We start from the raw sequence: 17,408 nt of genomic DNA on the forward strand, positions 1-17,408 counted from the left end.
ACAAAGCACGGGGCAACTTGTACCTTAAACCAGAGGTCGGCAACCTCTGGCCCACGGGCCGATGTGCCCACGGAGGCCTTTTGGCCGGCCCCTGCCTGCCCCTGTCGATTCCGGCTCCCGGGCACCGCCATTTTTTTTCAAAATGGCGGCGAAGTCTGGGAGGCCATTGCCTTCGCTGGGGCCCCCAGGAGTTCCGCAGCACAGCAGGCCTCTGGCGTCAGGGACCGGCAAAGAGGCGGAGGCCCAGAGCTGGCAAGCCCCTGCTGGCTTTTTTTGCCGGCCTCTGACAGGCCTGGAAGCTCCGCCCGGGAGTGGAAGCCCCACCCCGGCACGCGGCCCCGCCCCCGGAGGTTGGAAGCTCCACCCCCCGGCTTTCGGCTCCCCAGTTGTCTGAGGGACAGCAACCCGGCCCCCGGCTCAAAAAGGTTGCCTACCCCTGTCTTAAACCCTTACCTTAATGGGATGTGAATTCATCCTCTAAAATTAAGACACTTTGTATTTCATACTTTTTAAAATAATATTAGTTGAATATACTACTCAAGATACCAAAAAATTGATTAGCTAATCATTCACCACTATTGAATCAGTACAACAGTTTCTAAATTCCTGATTTATTGTCTGTTAAAGTTATAGTTAAACTAAAAATGTGCACCATGGTGCTTACTCTGCCTTATGACACAGTATCATTTTCACTCTTCCTTTGAGCAGTTATTACAGTCTGCCTGTGCCATATGTGGGCTTCCCATACGCGGCTTTCAGCTGCGGTACAACTGAATGAATACTATGCATGTGCATGGCGTGCGCCACACTGTACCGCATGCACACACCCCATTGTTTTCAATAGGGTGCAAGCATACACGGTTTCCCCCTTACACAGGGGAGGGGGCAGAACGGATGAATAACGTTTATAGCATTAACTTAATTATGTACCACTGATTAATTGGGTCCGATCTACTGGAACTCACAGTTGCATTTAGGAATTAGTTTTAAATCAAAACATTAGTGTTTTGTTTTGTTTTCATTGAAATATCTGAATAAAGAAAATTATAATAAGAAGCTTGCATTTTTCACATCTTACAGAGATAGCTGACCTGTTTTGCTATAATGGTTCATAATCTCTTGATTCTTTGCCTTGCATAAAACAGGAATTGCAGACGTTTTTCCAGGAAATTGTTACTTTTGTCCTTTGACAAAAATTGCTATATATAAGAAAAAACATTATTCATCATAACAAATTATTATTCGATCAGAATGTGTGCATCTTAATAAAACAGATGGCACTACCTGAAGCAGGTAGATTTCTTACTGATAAAACTACAGTAATCAGTACTGTAGGCAGAGAAAGCAAATGAAACTTCATTAAAAGGGGAAAAGATTGGTTCTGTCTTTTGAAGGCTTGTTGGACTGTACTCTTCAGTATCTTCAGTTTGGCCAAAATAAATGAAATTTGTGAATGGTAAATCTCATAAGTTTATTCTCTTGGTCTGCTGGTTGAGACTCAATGTATATTTCATCTTCAATAAAGTTGCTGGTTCAACCTTCAGAGGATACAAGCAAGCACCTAATGGTTTGCTTAGGTAGGATGAACCTTAAAAACATGCCTCTCCCTTTTTTATCCAGTCAACTAATTCATTTTATCTTCCACCTTCATTTCATGAGTAGGCAAGCTTTTCTTTGTGTACCTTTACAGTAAGCACTATTTCACTAAAGAGAAGATAAATTATGATCAAGTAAACTGTCTTTTTGAAGACATAAAGGAGAGAGTCTTCACTTTTCCCCACCCTCAGTACATATATAAATAGCCACTCAAAGTCATTGGAATCAATTTTTTAAGGTGTTCATTCTTACCAAGATTTTGATTGTCCTTACTAGTTTTATAAATTCTAGCACATCGTTTATCTGTGATGCCCTTTTCCTTACAGATGTTTTTAAAAACTGCCCCTTCCCCTGAATTCTCTGACCTTGATTATGCTATTTAATTTTGAAAGTTTACTGTATAGTAAAATAAGAAAGATCTGTTGTCATGTGCCTTCTAGTCATTCCAATGTATAGCGACCCTAAAGCAAACCTATCATGGGATTATGGGGGCTGAGAGAGTGTGACTTGCCTAAGGACACCCAATGGCCAAGCAGGAAATTGAATCCTGATCTCCAGAGTGGTAGATCAATGCTCAAACCACTTCATCGTGCTGGCTCTCGGGAAAGGTTTAGTTTTTGTAATTTTGAAAGATGCTTTTCCTTCCCCATGCATTCCAGATAATCACTATAAATCATGGATAAGAAATCAAACATGGCTGAATTCTCTCCTCATATAACCTGGTGCAGTTCCTCTGAAGCCAGCTTTTTTCCTCCTTACTTCAGCAATCAAATAAACTTTGCCATGTGGATAAAACAGCTGTGAGGCAGCATAATAAACTAAGGTGTGACCCTCCCAGTATTCCCTGAATGGAACAGAACAGCCACCTGCTACATCTTAGCTATTCTTAATAATTGAACACAGTATGCACATTACACTTCAACACAAGGCTCCACATTCATGTTATTTATAATTAAAAGTTCCATATTTAGATTTGACTATTTAATAAAAGTATGGTTTTCCTACAAACAAATAAATTTATATGGCTCCATTGCCATGTAAACAATTAACTAGATCCACAGTTTCAAACTATTAGCTTTGCTTGCAGGGAACAGAAAGATTTTAAAAATCTGGATGACTGTTCAAGCATAGCAACATATCCACTAAAATTATTCCTGTCAATATGATGCATCACACAAAGAAATCCCATTTAGCTCCATTTCCATTACAAAATGAGTACCCACACATACACATCTGCCCATACTAAAACACTTTGACTTTAGAGTAAAGTGTTTATGTGTTGTCTGTAATCTTTCCAGATATCCACTGTGCAGTGATGAAAAATGCAGTAACAGCTAACTGTATTCAGGATTTAATAAAGACTGTCTCAGGCAGTGGTTCTTAATTTTTGGTAAAAAGGACCAAAGGGTTGAGAACCATTACACCAAGAAGATGAAACATTAAGAAGTACCTACAACTGTTAGTTAAAGAAATTGTTTATCATTCAAGGACAACAACTGTAACAAATTATAATCCACTGCCACCTCCACTTAAGAAAAACAAACTAACTTGGATCCATAAGATTCTTTATAATCATTGTTCCATAATATTCTTTATTATCATGGTGGAATTCTCCTTGACTATCCTTCAGCATGGAAATTATTATTGTTCCCATACTGCAGAAGGAAAACCCAGTGAACTGTATTGGAGCAAATGCAAAGTATATGTCTAGACTCCAGTAGTCTCACTGATGTGTATGAGCAGGGATGGCTAGACCTATTTAAATATCATGGGAAATACCATGTATGCAATCTCTTGGCAAATACATTGTTGCTTATTAATATCCTCACTAAGACAGAGAGCGCTACTCCAGTCTTAGCAGTGTGACTTAATTCACATTATCCTCTGCTATGAACTCACTAGGAGATTTCACACTTGTTTCAGACCATTTGCAATCTAGTCACAGTTCTATTTATCCAGTCCTTCCTCCAAGAAACTCTTCTACCACCCCAAACATACGTTTATTCTCACGTTCAACTTGTGAGGAAGGTTATCCTGAGAGAGGGTAAGTGGCTGAAAGGTCATCCCAAAATGTTTTATGGCTGAGCAGAACTTTGATTCACATCACATCTACACCCAGCATGCTGTACTGAATCACTAATCTGAATAAGTAATCTTATGGGATATTGCAAGGGTCCCTCAGATAATGGCATGTAAAGATATTTTCAAAGAGATAGACAGATTCTAAGTTTTATCGTCATCAAGACAATAATATTCATCCTCAGGAAGAGCTCAACTGAACTGAAATTTCTAATTTCCTAGATCCAAATCCACTATTACCTATGAGATGACATTAGTGCTGCAAGAAGTCAAAGATAATGTGGAAGAAAAATTCAAAAGAAATTATGGGCAGATGCTTTTTCAAGTAGATAGGAGTCCCTGAACATTTTTCTTTTCACGTTTCATCTATTTGACATAAGCGCTTACATATTTAGTATAATACAATTATTCCTAAACACTGTTTTTGAATACAGGAGCCATGGAGAGTAAGGAATCCAGCAAATGCTTGCTTACAGCCTCTGAAAGCGAAGTTGATTCAGCAACATCACTTGCCTTAGAGATGAAATATGCACTGGATCCCAACCGGCAGATCAAGAAAAGAAACAAAGCCCTTCAGGTGAGATTCAAAGACATCTGTGAGGCCCAAAATGAGCAGAGGGACAAACAACTCTCTACACTGCAGCAGAGTGACAAAAAAGAAGCAAAGGCTCTCTCTTACAGAGCAGCTTATCGGAAATATATGACAGTGCCTGCCCGGAGATCAATCCCTAACGTTACTAAAAGTACAGGAGTTCAGACTTCACCTGAACTTAAAAAGTGTTACCAGACATTCCCTTTGGACCGGAAAAAGGGAAGCATCATAAAAAGCATAGCTTCTGTTGACACTTTTCCAAGTCAAAACAATGGATTCCTAATAGATGTTAAAGATAAGGACAGCAACATCTCAGGGGAGGCTGCTCATAGTAGCAAGAAAGTCACAGGATTTGTGACAGCTGAGTTTATTTCACATACTAATGAACGCATAAATGCAATAAAGCAGCCTTCTAGTGACAACTGTTCAGAGACATGTAGAAGCACTGATTTGCACAGCTGTACTAAAGAACCTCCTTCTCTTCAAAATGCAGCAGCTTCTGTTTTAGAAGAGCCTGATTACCAGCTGCATGACAAAGCAAAATATCATACTGGGCTGTTGGAGAGTGAGGAGGCTAATCTGTCCACCCATGGAAAAGTGTTCAAGACAGAAGTAGCTTCTGTCTACTTGCCTGCATCCAGTTCACACGCCTCACAGACTGACCTGCAAAATTCTGCAGCAGCAGGGAATGACTGGTCTCTGTGCCCAGCCGAGGAGGACAAAAAAAGAACAGTGCATCTTAATGGTCTGCAATCACAAGCCGTAAGTGCAGCTCAGGCCTGTTCAACGCAGGCACAGTGCCAATCAACCGAATGTAATGAACAGACCCTTCAGATACATGTGTCACCTATGGAAGGAAAACAGCCTTGTCAGACAACCGTTGCTGTGAGTGAAGGATGTCAACAAATTGTGCCTCACACAGAAGTGGTAGACTTGAAAGCACAGCTGCAGATGATGGAGAACTTGATCAGCTCAAGTCAGGAAACCATAAAGGTCCTGCTGGGTGTTATTCAGGAACTGGAAAAAGGAGAAGCTCATAGAGAAGGGTAAGATGATTTGAAATCTTCCATGCTATGTATAATAATCTCACTTGTTAATTCATATGCATCCATTGTGCTAAGCAATCTATAGTTTCAGCTATAGGTTTTTTTCCCTAGAATTGTGAGTCTCAATCATGTTGCTATATTAATTTGGATTATCTTCATGAAATAATTATTCTCGATGCAATACATTCAATACATAATTCAATGTCTTTTTGACACTTAACATTCTAATATTGTAAATGACCTTCAGTCTGCTTCATTTTGTTTCTCATACACATATAATAACTGCTGTTTAAAAAAAGCATGCATTTGCTAACATAATTGCATTCAAAGAATACTAAAATTAAAAGATCACAGTTCTGTTTATTCTTACATCACAGGTTAATTTTACAGTTAGCAGTGGTGGTGAGTTACCCAAGAAATCTGTTTCGTTCTTTAAAAACAGAGAAGACAGCTATGTAACTAAATGTTAAAATCAACCAAAATATACAGCAGTGTCATCTGACCCAAATGAAATGCAGAAAACATTTCATGTATGTTGTCCTGCTTTTGTTCTGCAATTTCCTATAGATGCACTACTCCGTTCTATTTGTACAAGCATAGCTATTTATAAGAGACTCAGCTAATTAAGTCTTTATTCAGTAATTGCAACTTTTGTGCTTTTGGCATCTCACAAGCATTCTCCTCCTTCACTCTTTTAAAGATTCATTGTCTTCATTTGCTAGTTAATTCAGTAGTTGCAATCTAGCATACATATATTTTTCAAATTAATGACTGCATGTTTCAAACACCTCCATACTTTCCAACTACTTTGCATATCCTTCCTTTCTCCCACTCCAGTAAACATTACTCTTTGACTCCTTCCATTGCTCTGAAATTATCAGTACGTACTTGGCTTTGTTCATACCTCCTTATGCTATTCTCACCCTAGGTGAGCAACTAAGTAGTGTGTACATTATCCATATAATCCTTTGCAAAAATGGAAACAAGGCATTCTTTGGAATAAATGTGTCAATACAGTATATTACTAAGAGAAGCTGAAAGTTTTACAGCATTTATTTCAATTTAAATCCTGCAGTATTCCTGAAGCTCAGGTTAGGTCAGGTACACAGTTTTCCATACAAAAATATTGATTTCAGCTGTCTGTAGTTGTTTAACTTTGAATGTTATTTGTTCACATTCTATATCAATAGTGATTAATTGACTTTAATTGGTTGAATGTCTCAGCATACCTACCCTCCTATTTCTGCAGTAGAAGAAATACTATTAGAGCTTTGTTGCCTCAGAAAAATCTGAAGACAGTTTTCTCTGATATTATTAAGATCAACTAAAATTTAAAAATCAGTTAGGCAGGCTTCAGTCCTGTATCCATTTACCTGAGATAAGATCCACTGAGCTCAGTGTGAATTGCTTTGCAATGTATGTGTATAGGATTTAGCTGTTAAGTGCTAAGTATGATGCCCACAGATCATTCTTCTAAAATGTAATGCTTTCTAGAATTGAAGCCTGATTTGTTCAACAGAGATGCTTCAGATTAGGAACCAGTTTCTTTCACCTCAGCTTCAGCTTTCAAATTTCTCTCTCACATCTGAGCATGCAAAGGAAGTATACCTTTTAAAGTTAGTCTCAGTGCCATGTATTCAGTCATGTGACACAAAATTCCTAAGCTCATCATATGTATGTGCAGAGTAAATTATGTGATTTTCCAGTGAATAATTTTTAAAGCATTGGTAAAATCACTGTGTTTGCTGCTTCACAGTTTGTATTTTACTTGCCTAAAATATTCTGTAAAAGTTTAAAACTGGTTTTGCAGATTCTCATTAAAGAATTAAGCTTAAAATACCTTCAAGTAAACAACAACAATTACTATTATTATTAATCTCAGTCCTAGCTTTCTGCTCACACAATAGCCAAGAACCAACTACATCAATCTAAACAAATACAATATGATCAGAAATCCTTTACAACCTTGAAATACACATTTAGAAATATGAACTATTTAAAGTTAGCAATAAAATTGTAAGCCATTTTTAAAAAGCATCAGAATAAATTACGCATTGATAGACAAAAGTTAAAAAATATTTCCAGTTTCTGACTAGAAGACCACAAAATTGAACCCTGATAGACTTCTGCCAGGATGGTTCGGAAGGAGAAGCAGTGACACCACTATCAAGGAGGCCATGTCTCACATGCTGAGTCATCAAATAGTCTGAGATGATAGCAGAGGTACAGGGTCTCTAGGACAGTTCCTAAGGCATTCCATCCTTAAGACAATCTCATGCCTTTCTAGATATTATTGAACTGCAACTTGTATCATCTCTCATAGTTGGTTATTCTGGCTAGGGCAGATGGGAGTGCTGGTCTAACATCTGGAGGGCCAAAAGTTGTTCAGTCCCCAGTTAGACATTTGAAGGCTCTAATCAGCCTTAAATAAACAAAAAACAGAGCAAGACATAAACTAATTACAGTGTGCCTGCGTTATACGCAAGTGCGGCTTACACAGCTTCCAGCATACACTGGAAGGCTGCGCCGGAAGAAGCCTTGGTGCACTAGGAAGAGGTAATGGGGCATGACGTGGGCATGAGCCCCATTACTTCTACTGGGGCTTGACTTTATGTGTTTTTTCTCTTACGTGGGGTTTCAGGAACCGATCCCCATGTAAGGGAAGGTCACACTGTATCAGGTGACCAACGTATTTCACATCAACTGTAGTTTGCAAACTGTTTTGACAGACATAGCATTGTACTAGTCCAATATGAAAGTAATTGCACTATGGTATTCATATCTGTCCTGATGAAAGTGTATACAGTTGGCCCTCTTGTTTTCACCGGGGATCTGTTCTGGACCCACTCACCCCCTGCGAAAACAGAGGCTCGCGCATATCCAAGCCCTACAGGCTTGAATGGGGTGCACAGCCAGGGTGTCCACGCCATTAAAAATAGTGGAAATCACCCCTCCGCAGATATTCAAGGTCGTGAATCTCAGATCCAGAAATACAGGAGGGGTGACTGTATAGCTTTTTAAAGATTGTACCTATAGCATGTATAGCTGCCTTTGCCAGCCCTGTCAAGTGCAGATTCTTACTCAGCAATCTGTCTGTTAATTTGTTTCCATTACCTTGTCCTCACAAGTAAGCTACATCAGTTCACAATAAATGAAGCAATTTAAAACTGAAGCTCCTCCCCTAAAAATATGTACAGTCACAGCAGCAGCATATAAAAACTGAGGGACATACTGTACTTTGAAGACAAATGAAAAATAGAGGTTATCACCTGGCAAGTCTTTCTGGTAAACACCTTCTGTAATTGAGGTGCCACAACCCCCCCCCCCCGGACTTTCCCTAGTTGACGTCCACGTCACCTCTGAAGCTTTGAGGCACCCAGAGAAGAGCAACAGCTGATTTTGAATAAACATTACATGAAGTTGCTTGTACGTGTCTTTAAGTCAACTCTGACTTATGGTGACCACATCAAAGAGTTTTCTTGGCATGTTTTATTAGATTTATTCAAAGGGGATTTTCTATTCCCTTCCTCTAAGGTTTCCATGGCTGAACCCCTGCTCAGATTCAAACTCTGGCGTCCCACTACATCATGTTGGCTCTCTTCAGCACTACGTACAATAGTCTAACCACATCTTCCAGCAGTTTTAAAAATTCAGACCTTCATAGAACCTTCCCATAATGACCTGTCTCTGAAAATTTGTATCTGTAACTTGAGTATGTTTCCAAAGGTTCTGACACTGCTGTAGTGCATATGCTTAATACAAGGATGTCACTGTATCACTGTCAAGGTTGAATTGAGCATCTGACTTACAACACAGGGAGCACTGTCCTGTAGCTTCACATTGCAGGGTAAGATTCTGTGGTAATGTGCAAGAAACATCTGAAGGAAAGTTGTCTTCCATCAGTTATATTCTCATGAAGAGGGACCTAGATTCTACAAAACTGGCTGAAATCCACAGACCAAGTCCACCCTTCTTATGTGAAATACTAATTAAGTATTTTATGGTGCCTTTTTAAATGAAAGGCCTTATCCCAAACAGTTAACAATTAAAAAGCAGAAAAACAATTTAAATTATAGAACAGTGGCTGTCTGACATGATACACAGATAGAACAACAGCAGTTAAATGATAAATGAGCAGCTTTAATGAAATAAAGGCAGACTGAAATAGTCTTTAAAGATCTATTTAAAAACAGTAAGAGAAGGAGCCAAATACAAATCCCGTAAGAAGGAATTTCACAGAGGTGTCATCATTAAAAAGGACTTTCTCTTGATCAACAACCTGGTGGAACTTAGTATCTGATCTGTAGAACCGGACCTCTGGGACTGTAACCAGAACATACTTCTTCACTCCTTCAAATCTTCATGGCATTTAGCTTTTAATGTGACATTGCAAATACCTCTACTAGACTTAATGGCTTGTTGCTTTAAAAAAATTGCATATACCTTAAGGGGAAAAATATTGTACTTTTCTCTGGAACCTCACTATGTTTAAAGTGTAATCTTCATTTCTAAAGAAAATATGTTTACTTGGGTATTTTGTATGGGTTTGGGGGGGGGGGGGTGTCAGAAATTAGTCAGGAAAAGCCAGCTTCATTTTAGCAGTTAACACAGGGATAGTAATTGGGACAATAAAATATGACAAGAAAGATCTTTTCCAAATGAAAATGGAGAAGTAATTAAAGATGTAACGGCTCTATGTAGATTTGATGGAAAGGAAAGACTAAAAAACTGCAGCTACCTATAAAATTAAGTAAAACTAGCAAGTGTTTGGACTAACACAGTATTCACCACTCCATTAGGCATAACAATTCGTATAAGATGCCAGTGCCAATCCTGCCCAAGTATTTTTTCTAAACAAAGTCCTTTTTCCAAAGCTAGGAAATTTCCATTCAAGAGTAATAAGTTACAATTAGAGTCACAAGGCCAAAAGGGGTAGTTACCATTATACCTGTAAAAAATGTTGGAAGTTAACTGTTGGCCTCCTCCCTAAAAAATGTAAAATCTTCAGAAAAATATCATTGACTCATGGTACAAAGCACACTCTCTTCCTATATGAAATTATCTTATTAAACTATACTGTATATAGTTAAACTCATGTATAGTTCAGCCCTTGGATAGCCAGCAGTGGACTGTAACTCTGAAACCTAGGGTTTGAATCCTCATTCAGCCATGAAAACCACGTGACAGAAACTTGAAGAAACGACTTGAAGACATACAACCACAACAGTAGTTCAGCCCCTGAGCAGTGCCTTCTTCACCAGTGCCTACAAAAGAGATAGACTTCTCACACTGATTTCTGAGGCTCAGAACAACACAGATGACACACATACACATGATGGAGCAGTAATGTGGGGACTAGTGGCTGAAGTGAGACAATACTCCAGTGTTCCCTCTAGTGTGGAGTTAGGATCACTAGTAGCTTTGCAACTGAGGGTAATTACTGTGTCTAGAATAAAAGTTGTACAGGCGCCCTTTTTTAAGTGGGGGATCTGTTACAGAACCCCCACGTAGAAAACAGTGTGTGTGCTCGAGCCCATTGAAAGTAATGGGACTCATGCATGTGGTGGCGGCACAGTGGCGCACATGGCACAGGCACCCACCTCATTAATCTAAATGGGAATGCACACCCCTTGCACCCCGCATGCTGAAAGCCGTGTACAGTGCGTCCGCGTATGACTTGGACGCACTGTACATGAACTTGCTTGTATATGTAAAGTAAGCAAACCCACATCTTGGGGAGAAGGTAAAGCAGACCAACATTAATGCAAGAGAGTTTTTTTTTAAATTGACTTTGGCAGGATACAGACCGCCCTTTGGGGCGGCCTGCACCCACCCCTTTCCCCTACGGATCAGGACCTGAGCTGCCACAGCGGCAGCCCCGGAGGCCCCGATCCGCCGCTTTTCCTGGCCTCAGGGAAACGGCAAAACGCCACTTCCCTGTGGCCTGGAAAGGGGTGTACTTGAGGCTACATGCCCCAAGGACACCCCAACAGTGGAAGGGAAGCAGAGAAAGGGGCCACTCAGCCCCTTTCTCTCTTGTGTTGTTCGTGCAGCCATGTAAAGGCTGCGCCAACGACAAAAACAGCAGAAGGAGCTCCAAAATGGAGCTCCTTCTGGCGCTGCTGATAGGGCACCACAAGTGCCCAGCAGCGGTGCGCATGCATCACACCTGTGCCACTCCGTTTGGAGGCGGCGAGGCCCTGATGTCGTAATGGCGGCGCCCATGTAGACAGGGCACCACCATTACAACGCTGCAGGTATGTGCTAGGGTTGTGGGGTGTCTGGAAAAGATGCCCCAAGGCAACCCTAGCACGTATCTAGGCCGGCACAAAGCACCAGTCTTGATACCGCCAGTGATAGTAACATTAATAGTAAACTGCTAAGGCCTCCAAATAATATGGTATTCCCCCCTCCCTTTTTTTAAAAACACTTCTCATTTGGACAAGTTTATGAATGCCATGCCCATTTTTAATCTAAGAGTCACTGTTCATTATGTCATATCACAGTGAGGATATGTGAGCTGTTGAGTTATGCTGTCTCTAAACCATTGTGCAGAAGTAAGATCTCTCATGTGTAGGAGCTAGGAATTAAGTTCTTCAATTTATCTTCTGTACTGTAGACAAATCTTACAGTTATGTGCTGTTTTCTCACAGATAATTACTGTTAAGCCCAGGTAGACGGGTTTTTTTTTAATGAGAAAGAGATACATTTTGGTATCAGAACATCTCTTTGTAGATACTCTAAAAATGTAATCCACAAAGAAAATGGCCCAATGGGTTCTCAGTTCATACAGTGATAGTAAAACGTAATATGCTAGGCTGATGCTCCACATGAAACAAAGCCTAGAATATTCCCCAGACTCTCTTGCAATACATATATGAATTCTACACCAAATGTACATCTTTATTGGTAGACAAGTCATAATAACAAAATAGAAGCCTGAAAAATCATTGAATCGGGTCATATCCAAGTAAGAATAACACACTTAAACTTAAGGCTGATGTGACCCACATTATAGACCAGTGATGGCGAACCTTTTGAGGCCCGCATGCCTGGGGTGGGGTCTCTAGAGGTGGGGCTTCCATGGTGTGACTTCTCCCCCTGCCCTTTCCTGGCTTCCAGCTGTCTCTGAGAGACAGATAGAAGCCAGGGGGAATTGGGGGGGGGGGGGTGACGGGTGCACACTGTTGCTCCTCCTCCTGCCCTTCCTGGGCCTCCAGCTATCTCTCAGAGACAGCTGTGGGCCAGTAGAGGCCCGTGGGGGGAGGAGCAATGGGCCTGCAACCCCTTCTCCTCTCCATGGGAGTTTGCCAGACCTGAGGCGCCCTTCCAAGGACTCTTCAGGTCTGGCAAAGCCCACAGAAAGGAGGAGTCCGCCTGTGATCCCTTCTTCTCTCTGAGGAGGTTTGAGGCATCCTTCTAGGGATGCTTCAGGTCTGGCAAAGCCCACACAGAGGATTCCGCCCTCAACCCCATCTTTCCGCCGCAGTTTGCCAGACCTGAGGTGTCCTAGGGATGCTTCAGGTGTGGCAAAGCCCCACAGAGAGGACGAGGAGTCCGCCTTCCCTCTCCTTCCTGGGCCTTTTTCACCTCAAAAAGGACTCTGTCAGGAGCTCTCAGGGGAAAAGGGAAGGCAAGCTGGGAGGAAGGTGCCTCGGCACATGCCCTATCCTCTTCTTCCCAGACCTTCCCTCTCCCCCAAAGGGCTCTCTGGGGCTCTTTGGGGAAAAGGGAAGGCAAGCAGGGAAGGAGAGGACTGGGCATACGCCCGTCCCTCTTCCCCAGACCTTTCCCCAGTACCTCCAGCTCTCTCTCCAGAGATAGCTGGGGGCTGGAAAAGGTCTCTGGGGAGGAGCAACTGGCACACACCAGTTGCTCCTCCTCCCCCCGCCCTTTTCCTGGCCTCCAGCTGTCTCTGGCTCCTTCTCTTTAGTGCCATTTTCTGGCTTCCCGCTGTCATCAAGAGACAGTGGGAGGCCCAAAAATGGCAGGGAGGAGGAGGAACGGGCACACATGTGCCTCTTCCGCCTTCTCCCTTGCCCCATGCCTGGCAAAATGGCACACGTGCCATAGGTTCATCATCATGGGTATAGACTAAACTGAGTGGATGGTTTCAGCACCTCAGAGGTACATACAGGTGAAACTGAAATTTATCTGCCGACAAGTAATAGCAGGATGTTTGCCTGCTCCTGCTGCAAGTGGAAACAGTCAACAATGGGAGACAGCATACTGGTTCTTCTAATACTGTATAAGCCAGAGTTCCTGCAGAATTCTGGCTTATTGTGGTATCTGAACACACCCTATACAGCCAAGAAAGGGAACAGCTTATTCTAGATGTGGGACCTCGATACCCATGGATGTGCCATCTGCAGATTTGAGCATCTGCCAATGGCAAGCCCACGCTGTCCCCAGTGGCAGCACGTGCATGCAGCCACACCACCATTGGGGACAATGGGACTGAAGTCTGTCCTTCCTTCCTTCGTCCCTCCCTCCCTCCTGGGCCTGGCTTCAAGAATGGTTCAGAGGCGGAGGCTGGAGTCCTGTTGGCCAGAGAGGGCTGGGTCCTGGAGCCCTCTGTCCCCAGGCCCAACACCCGGGACAGAACCTCAAGGCTCCGAGACCCTCACCCTCCGTCTCTGAAGACAATCCCAGGGCAGAAGCCTTAGAGAGGAAAGGCAGGCAGGCTTCATTCCCATTGTCCCCAATAATCCCATAGAGGTCAATGGGACTTGAGCATCTGCAGATTTTGGTATCCATGGGAGGGGTGTGTGCCCAGAATGGATCCCCTGCGGATACTGAGGGGTGACTGCATGCTGTAATACATTTAAATTACAACCTTTTGTTTTCTTAACTGGACAAGGTACAAGTTCAACTACTAACTGCCTTTTCTTTTTATTCTCTTCTCTTGAATGTGTTCCCCCTTCAACATCCACCACTTTCCCCAAAATCCTTTATCTTTTTATTTTTTGAAGTGCCTTGATTTCAAAATTCTGCTTCATCCAAAACAGAAGCACCAGTATCAAAGAAACCATCTATGAGCTGATACTATGAAAATCCATACCTCTACTAGTACTATTATTTTGGATGCTGGCATCTAAAAATTGAATGATTGATAGTGCTTATGACCAAAACTAGCTTGAACAACAACTTTTAGAAGGCATGTTCTACATTAAAACAGCCCTTCCTAGTAAGATAAGAAATGAACTGGTTTCAGCCTTTCTCTGCACACAGTATAATGTGTTATAAGATCACCACGATGTACACAAGTTATAGACATGTTACTTTTCTTCATAAACCAGTCTTGCACAATTGATTGTGGGGCAGCCCATTCTCTCAAATTTTCATCCCAACAAGTTATGAAACTGAATGCCCATGTTATGTACTGGAAGCCATCAGCATGCTGTACTTACACAGAGCCCTCCAGGTGCTGGACTGCTGCCAGAAGCTATAACACTGCAAAACAGCCAACATGATCAGCACAGTAAACTGTAATAGATATCCTTCATAATTATTTGCCTTTATATTATAAGGTTTGGTTCAAAAGGGTGGAAACCTAGCAAAAGCTCTGCTAGTAGAGATAAACGCCCCATCACCTCTAGACTCTCTGTGACTGAACACAGTAGGCTCCACTGTTCAGTCACAGAGAGTCGGTGCTGATGGGGAGGTCCTTGCACATAAATACCCTGTACAACTGATTGCAGATAAGAGCTAATTATGCAAGACTGGTGTATGAAGAAAAGTAACATGTCTATAACTTGTGTACATCGGGGTGATCTCCACATTTGAGAAGGGGAGTAAATGGGGATATTCCCATCCAGTGGGACCTGTGAAGGGATTTTATACGGAGTAATCCATGTCTTTTGCAATGCTGCTGTTGTGTGCCTTCAGGTTCTTTGCATCTTATGGTGAAACTGTTCTGGTTTTATTTTTATCGATTTTATTGTTTGTATGTACAGTGCTATATAAGTTAATAATAATAATAATAATCATCATCATCATCATCGCACAGGATTTTTGGGGGCAAGATTTGTTTGGAGAGTTTGTCTTTGCCTTCCTTTGAGGCTGACTTGCCCATGGTCACCCAAGAGCAGTGGCTGAGTGGGGACTGAAACCCTAGTTTCCAGAGTTGTACTCCAACACTCAAACCACTGTACTATGCTGGCTATTTGGAAAGTGCAAAGAGATATCTGGGGAAGGCAAGCCAATATCACTAGAGGGTGCGGGGTGGAGCCCCATCCAATGTCTCCTGACCCACTGAATTTGAGCTGGGAGTCAATCTAGGATAAGAGCAAAACGTTTCTCTGTGATTTATAGATGTGGGTGGGTGGGTTGATTGATTGATTGATTGATTGATTGGTAGTTACCAAAGTTCATTTGATTGATTGATTGGTAGTTACCAAAGTTCATTAAACAGGCTTCCTGACTCAGCAGCCTCAATCCAACTGCCACTTCCTAACTAGAGTATCTCCACCTAACCAGCTGAATTTACATAAATTTTTACTTACCTGGTTCTCATTGATTCAGTGGTTCTATTCTAGTTAAGACTACCAATTGGTTTTAGGCCAGTGATTTTACATTTGGTGGGAACTCAGGCAAGCTAGTTTTAAAAAATAAAAAAGCAGATATTTAATGTTTATTTTGCATTTTAAGTCTTGAAGGACTGCTTTACTTTCCAAAGCAATTGTTAACACATCCTTATGCTCCTTCTGTTATTATTTCTTTAAATCAACCAAACCACACCATTGAGCCTTCCCAGTTCTAGTTCATAAGTGCCTTAATGAAACTGGAAAGTGAATACTCAGCTTGATTTTCTCTCACAAAACCACTGGAGACCTTGAATGATTTTGATGGTTATGCTTCTGATATATCATATAGCAGCTATAGCAGCATGTTGGGCTTATTGAAATAATCCTACAGATATCTCTCTGTTTATTTTATTTATTTTTTTAATGCTAGTCTATCCATTCTCAGTCTAATGACTGATGAAATACTAACAACCTTCTATTCTGGCTATGCTGAAAATACATTTGAGAGAAAAGAAAAAAAAGGAAAAAAGCTATAGGTTTTCTTCCCATCCCTCATCCCTAGTCCTTCACCTTGTATGCACAGATTGGTTTTTTTGTTTGTTTGTTTTGTATGCACACAATAAACAGTTGGAACAGACTTTCCCCAGCTCTGAAGACTAGTATTATTCAGAACCCATTCATACATCTCTCTCACTCTGAGACTATTTGAATCCCCAAATTCTTTTCAAGGGATACTGCCACTAGATTTGAGGAACTATTTCTTATCATAAGGAACACAATAGGTTGTTTATGAAGAGTGTTCAGCAGGGTCTTTTTCAGCACTTTTTTTAAAAACCCAGGAACTCCTTTTGTTAATATAAGATTTGTTTCTTACAAAGAGGTAGTCTGTATTTGCAAATAATAGAACAGGCAACTTTCAGAATGTAAGAATGAAATATTACAATATACGGACTGACTGTAAAAATCAAATGATCTGTAATCAGCATTTCCCACACAACAGAGAAAACAGTAATTTCAGTTACAGTGCACATGCTCACAGCAAAACTTCTGCACAAGAGGGAAAATATTTTCATTATTTAGTAACAACAGTTCTTTATTTAGTTTGTGTGAATGGTTTTGCACTGCACTAAACTTAATTTAAAAAAAACACCCTCATGAATATATTTTGTGTGTCACCAGTGCAGCAACACAGCCTAAATCTGTTACATAACAGATAACTGTGAAGATCCCTGAGTTGACATCAAGTCTAAGGCTGCATCTGCACTGAAAAAATAATCCAGGCTGACACCACTTTAATTGTCATGGTTCAGTGCTGTAGAATTCTGAGAAATGCAGCTTTCTCTGTCAGAGAACTACAGTTCCCAGAATTCCATAGCAGTTAAAATCATGTCAAACTGGAATATCTCTGCAGTGTGGATGCAGAGATTCCAAATACAAGTCAATTACCAGTTTATTAAGTCACAAAATAAGGGAAGTTTAAAGCAAGTTTTTATATTATTATTATTATTATTATTATTATTACAAGTACAATTTAAAAAAGTAAATTTAAAAACTGCACATTAAAATATA

The 17,408-nt window shown here is 41.0% G+C and overlaps 2 protein-coding genes across 6 annotated transcripts in view; one reads left to right on the top strand and one right to left on the bottom strand.

The window, feature by feature from the left end:
• Nucleotides 1-17,408, bottom strand: part of DOCK1 (dedicator of cytokinesis 1) — a 511,572-nt gene that overhangs the window by 249,456 nt on the left and 244,708 nt on the right. The window lies entirely within an intron of this gene.
• Nucleotides 1-17,408, top strand: part of INSYN2A (inhibitory synaptic factor 2A) — an 84,039-nt gene that overhangs the window by 19,984 nt on the left and 46,647 nt on the right. For both annotated transcript variants that reach the window (XM_042460992.1, XM_042460993.1), the window contains exon 3: nucleotides 4,110-5,313. In XM_042460992.1, the coding sequence (XP_042316926.1) occupies nucleotides 4,110-5,313 (1,204 nt within the window). The remainder of the gene's footprint in view (nucleotides 1-4,109; nucleotides 5,314-17,408) is intronic.

Source organism: Sceloporus undulatus, chromosome 3 (genome assembly GCF_019175285.1).
Source record: "Sceloporus undulatus isolate JIND9_A2432 ecotype Alabama chromosome 3, SceUnd_v1.1, whole genome shotgun sequence".
NCBI lineage: Eukaryota > Metazoa > Chordata > Lepidosauria > Squamata > Phrynosomatidae > Sceloporus > Sceloporus undulatus.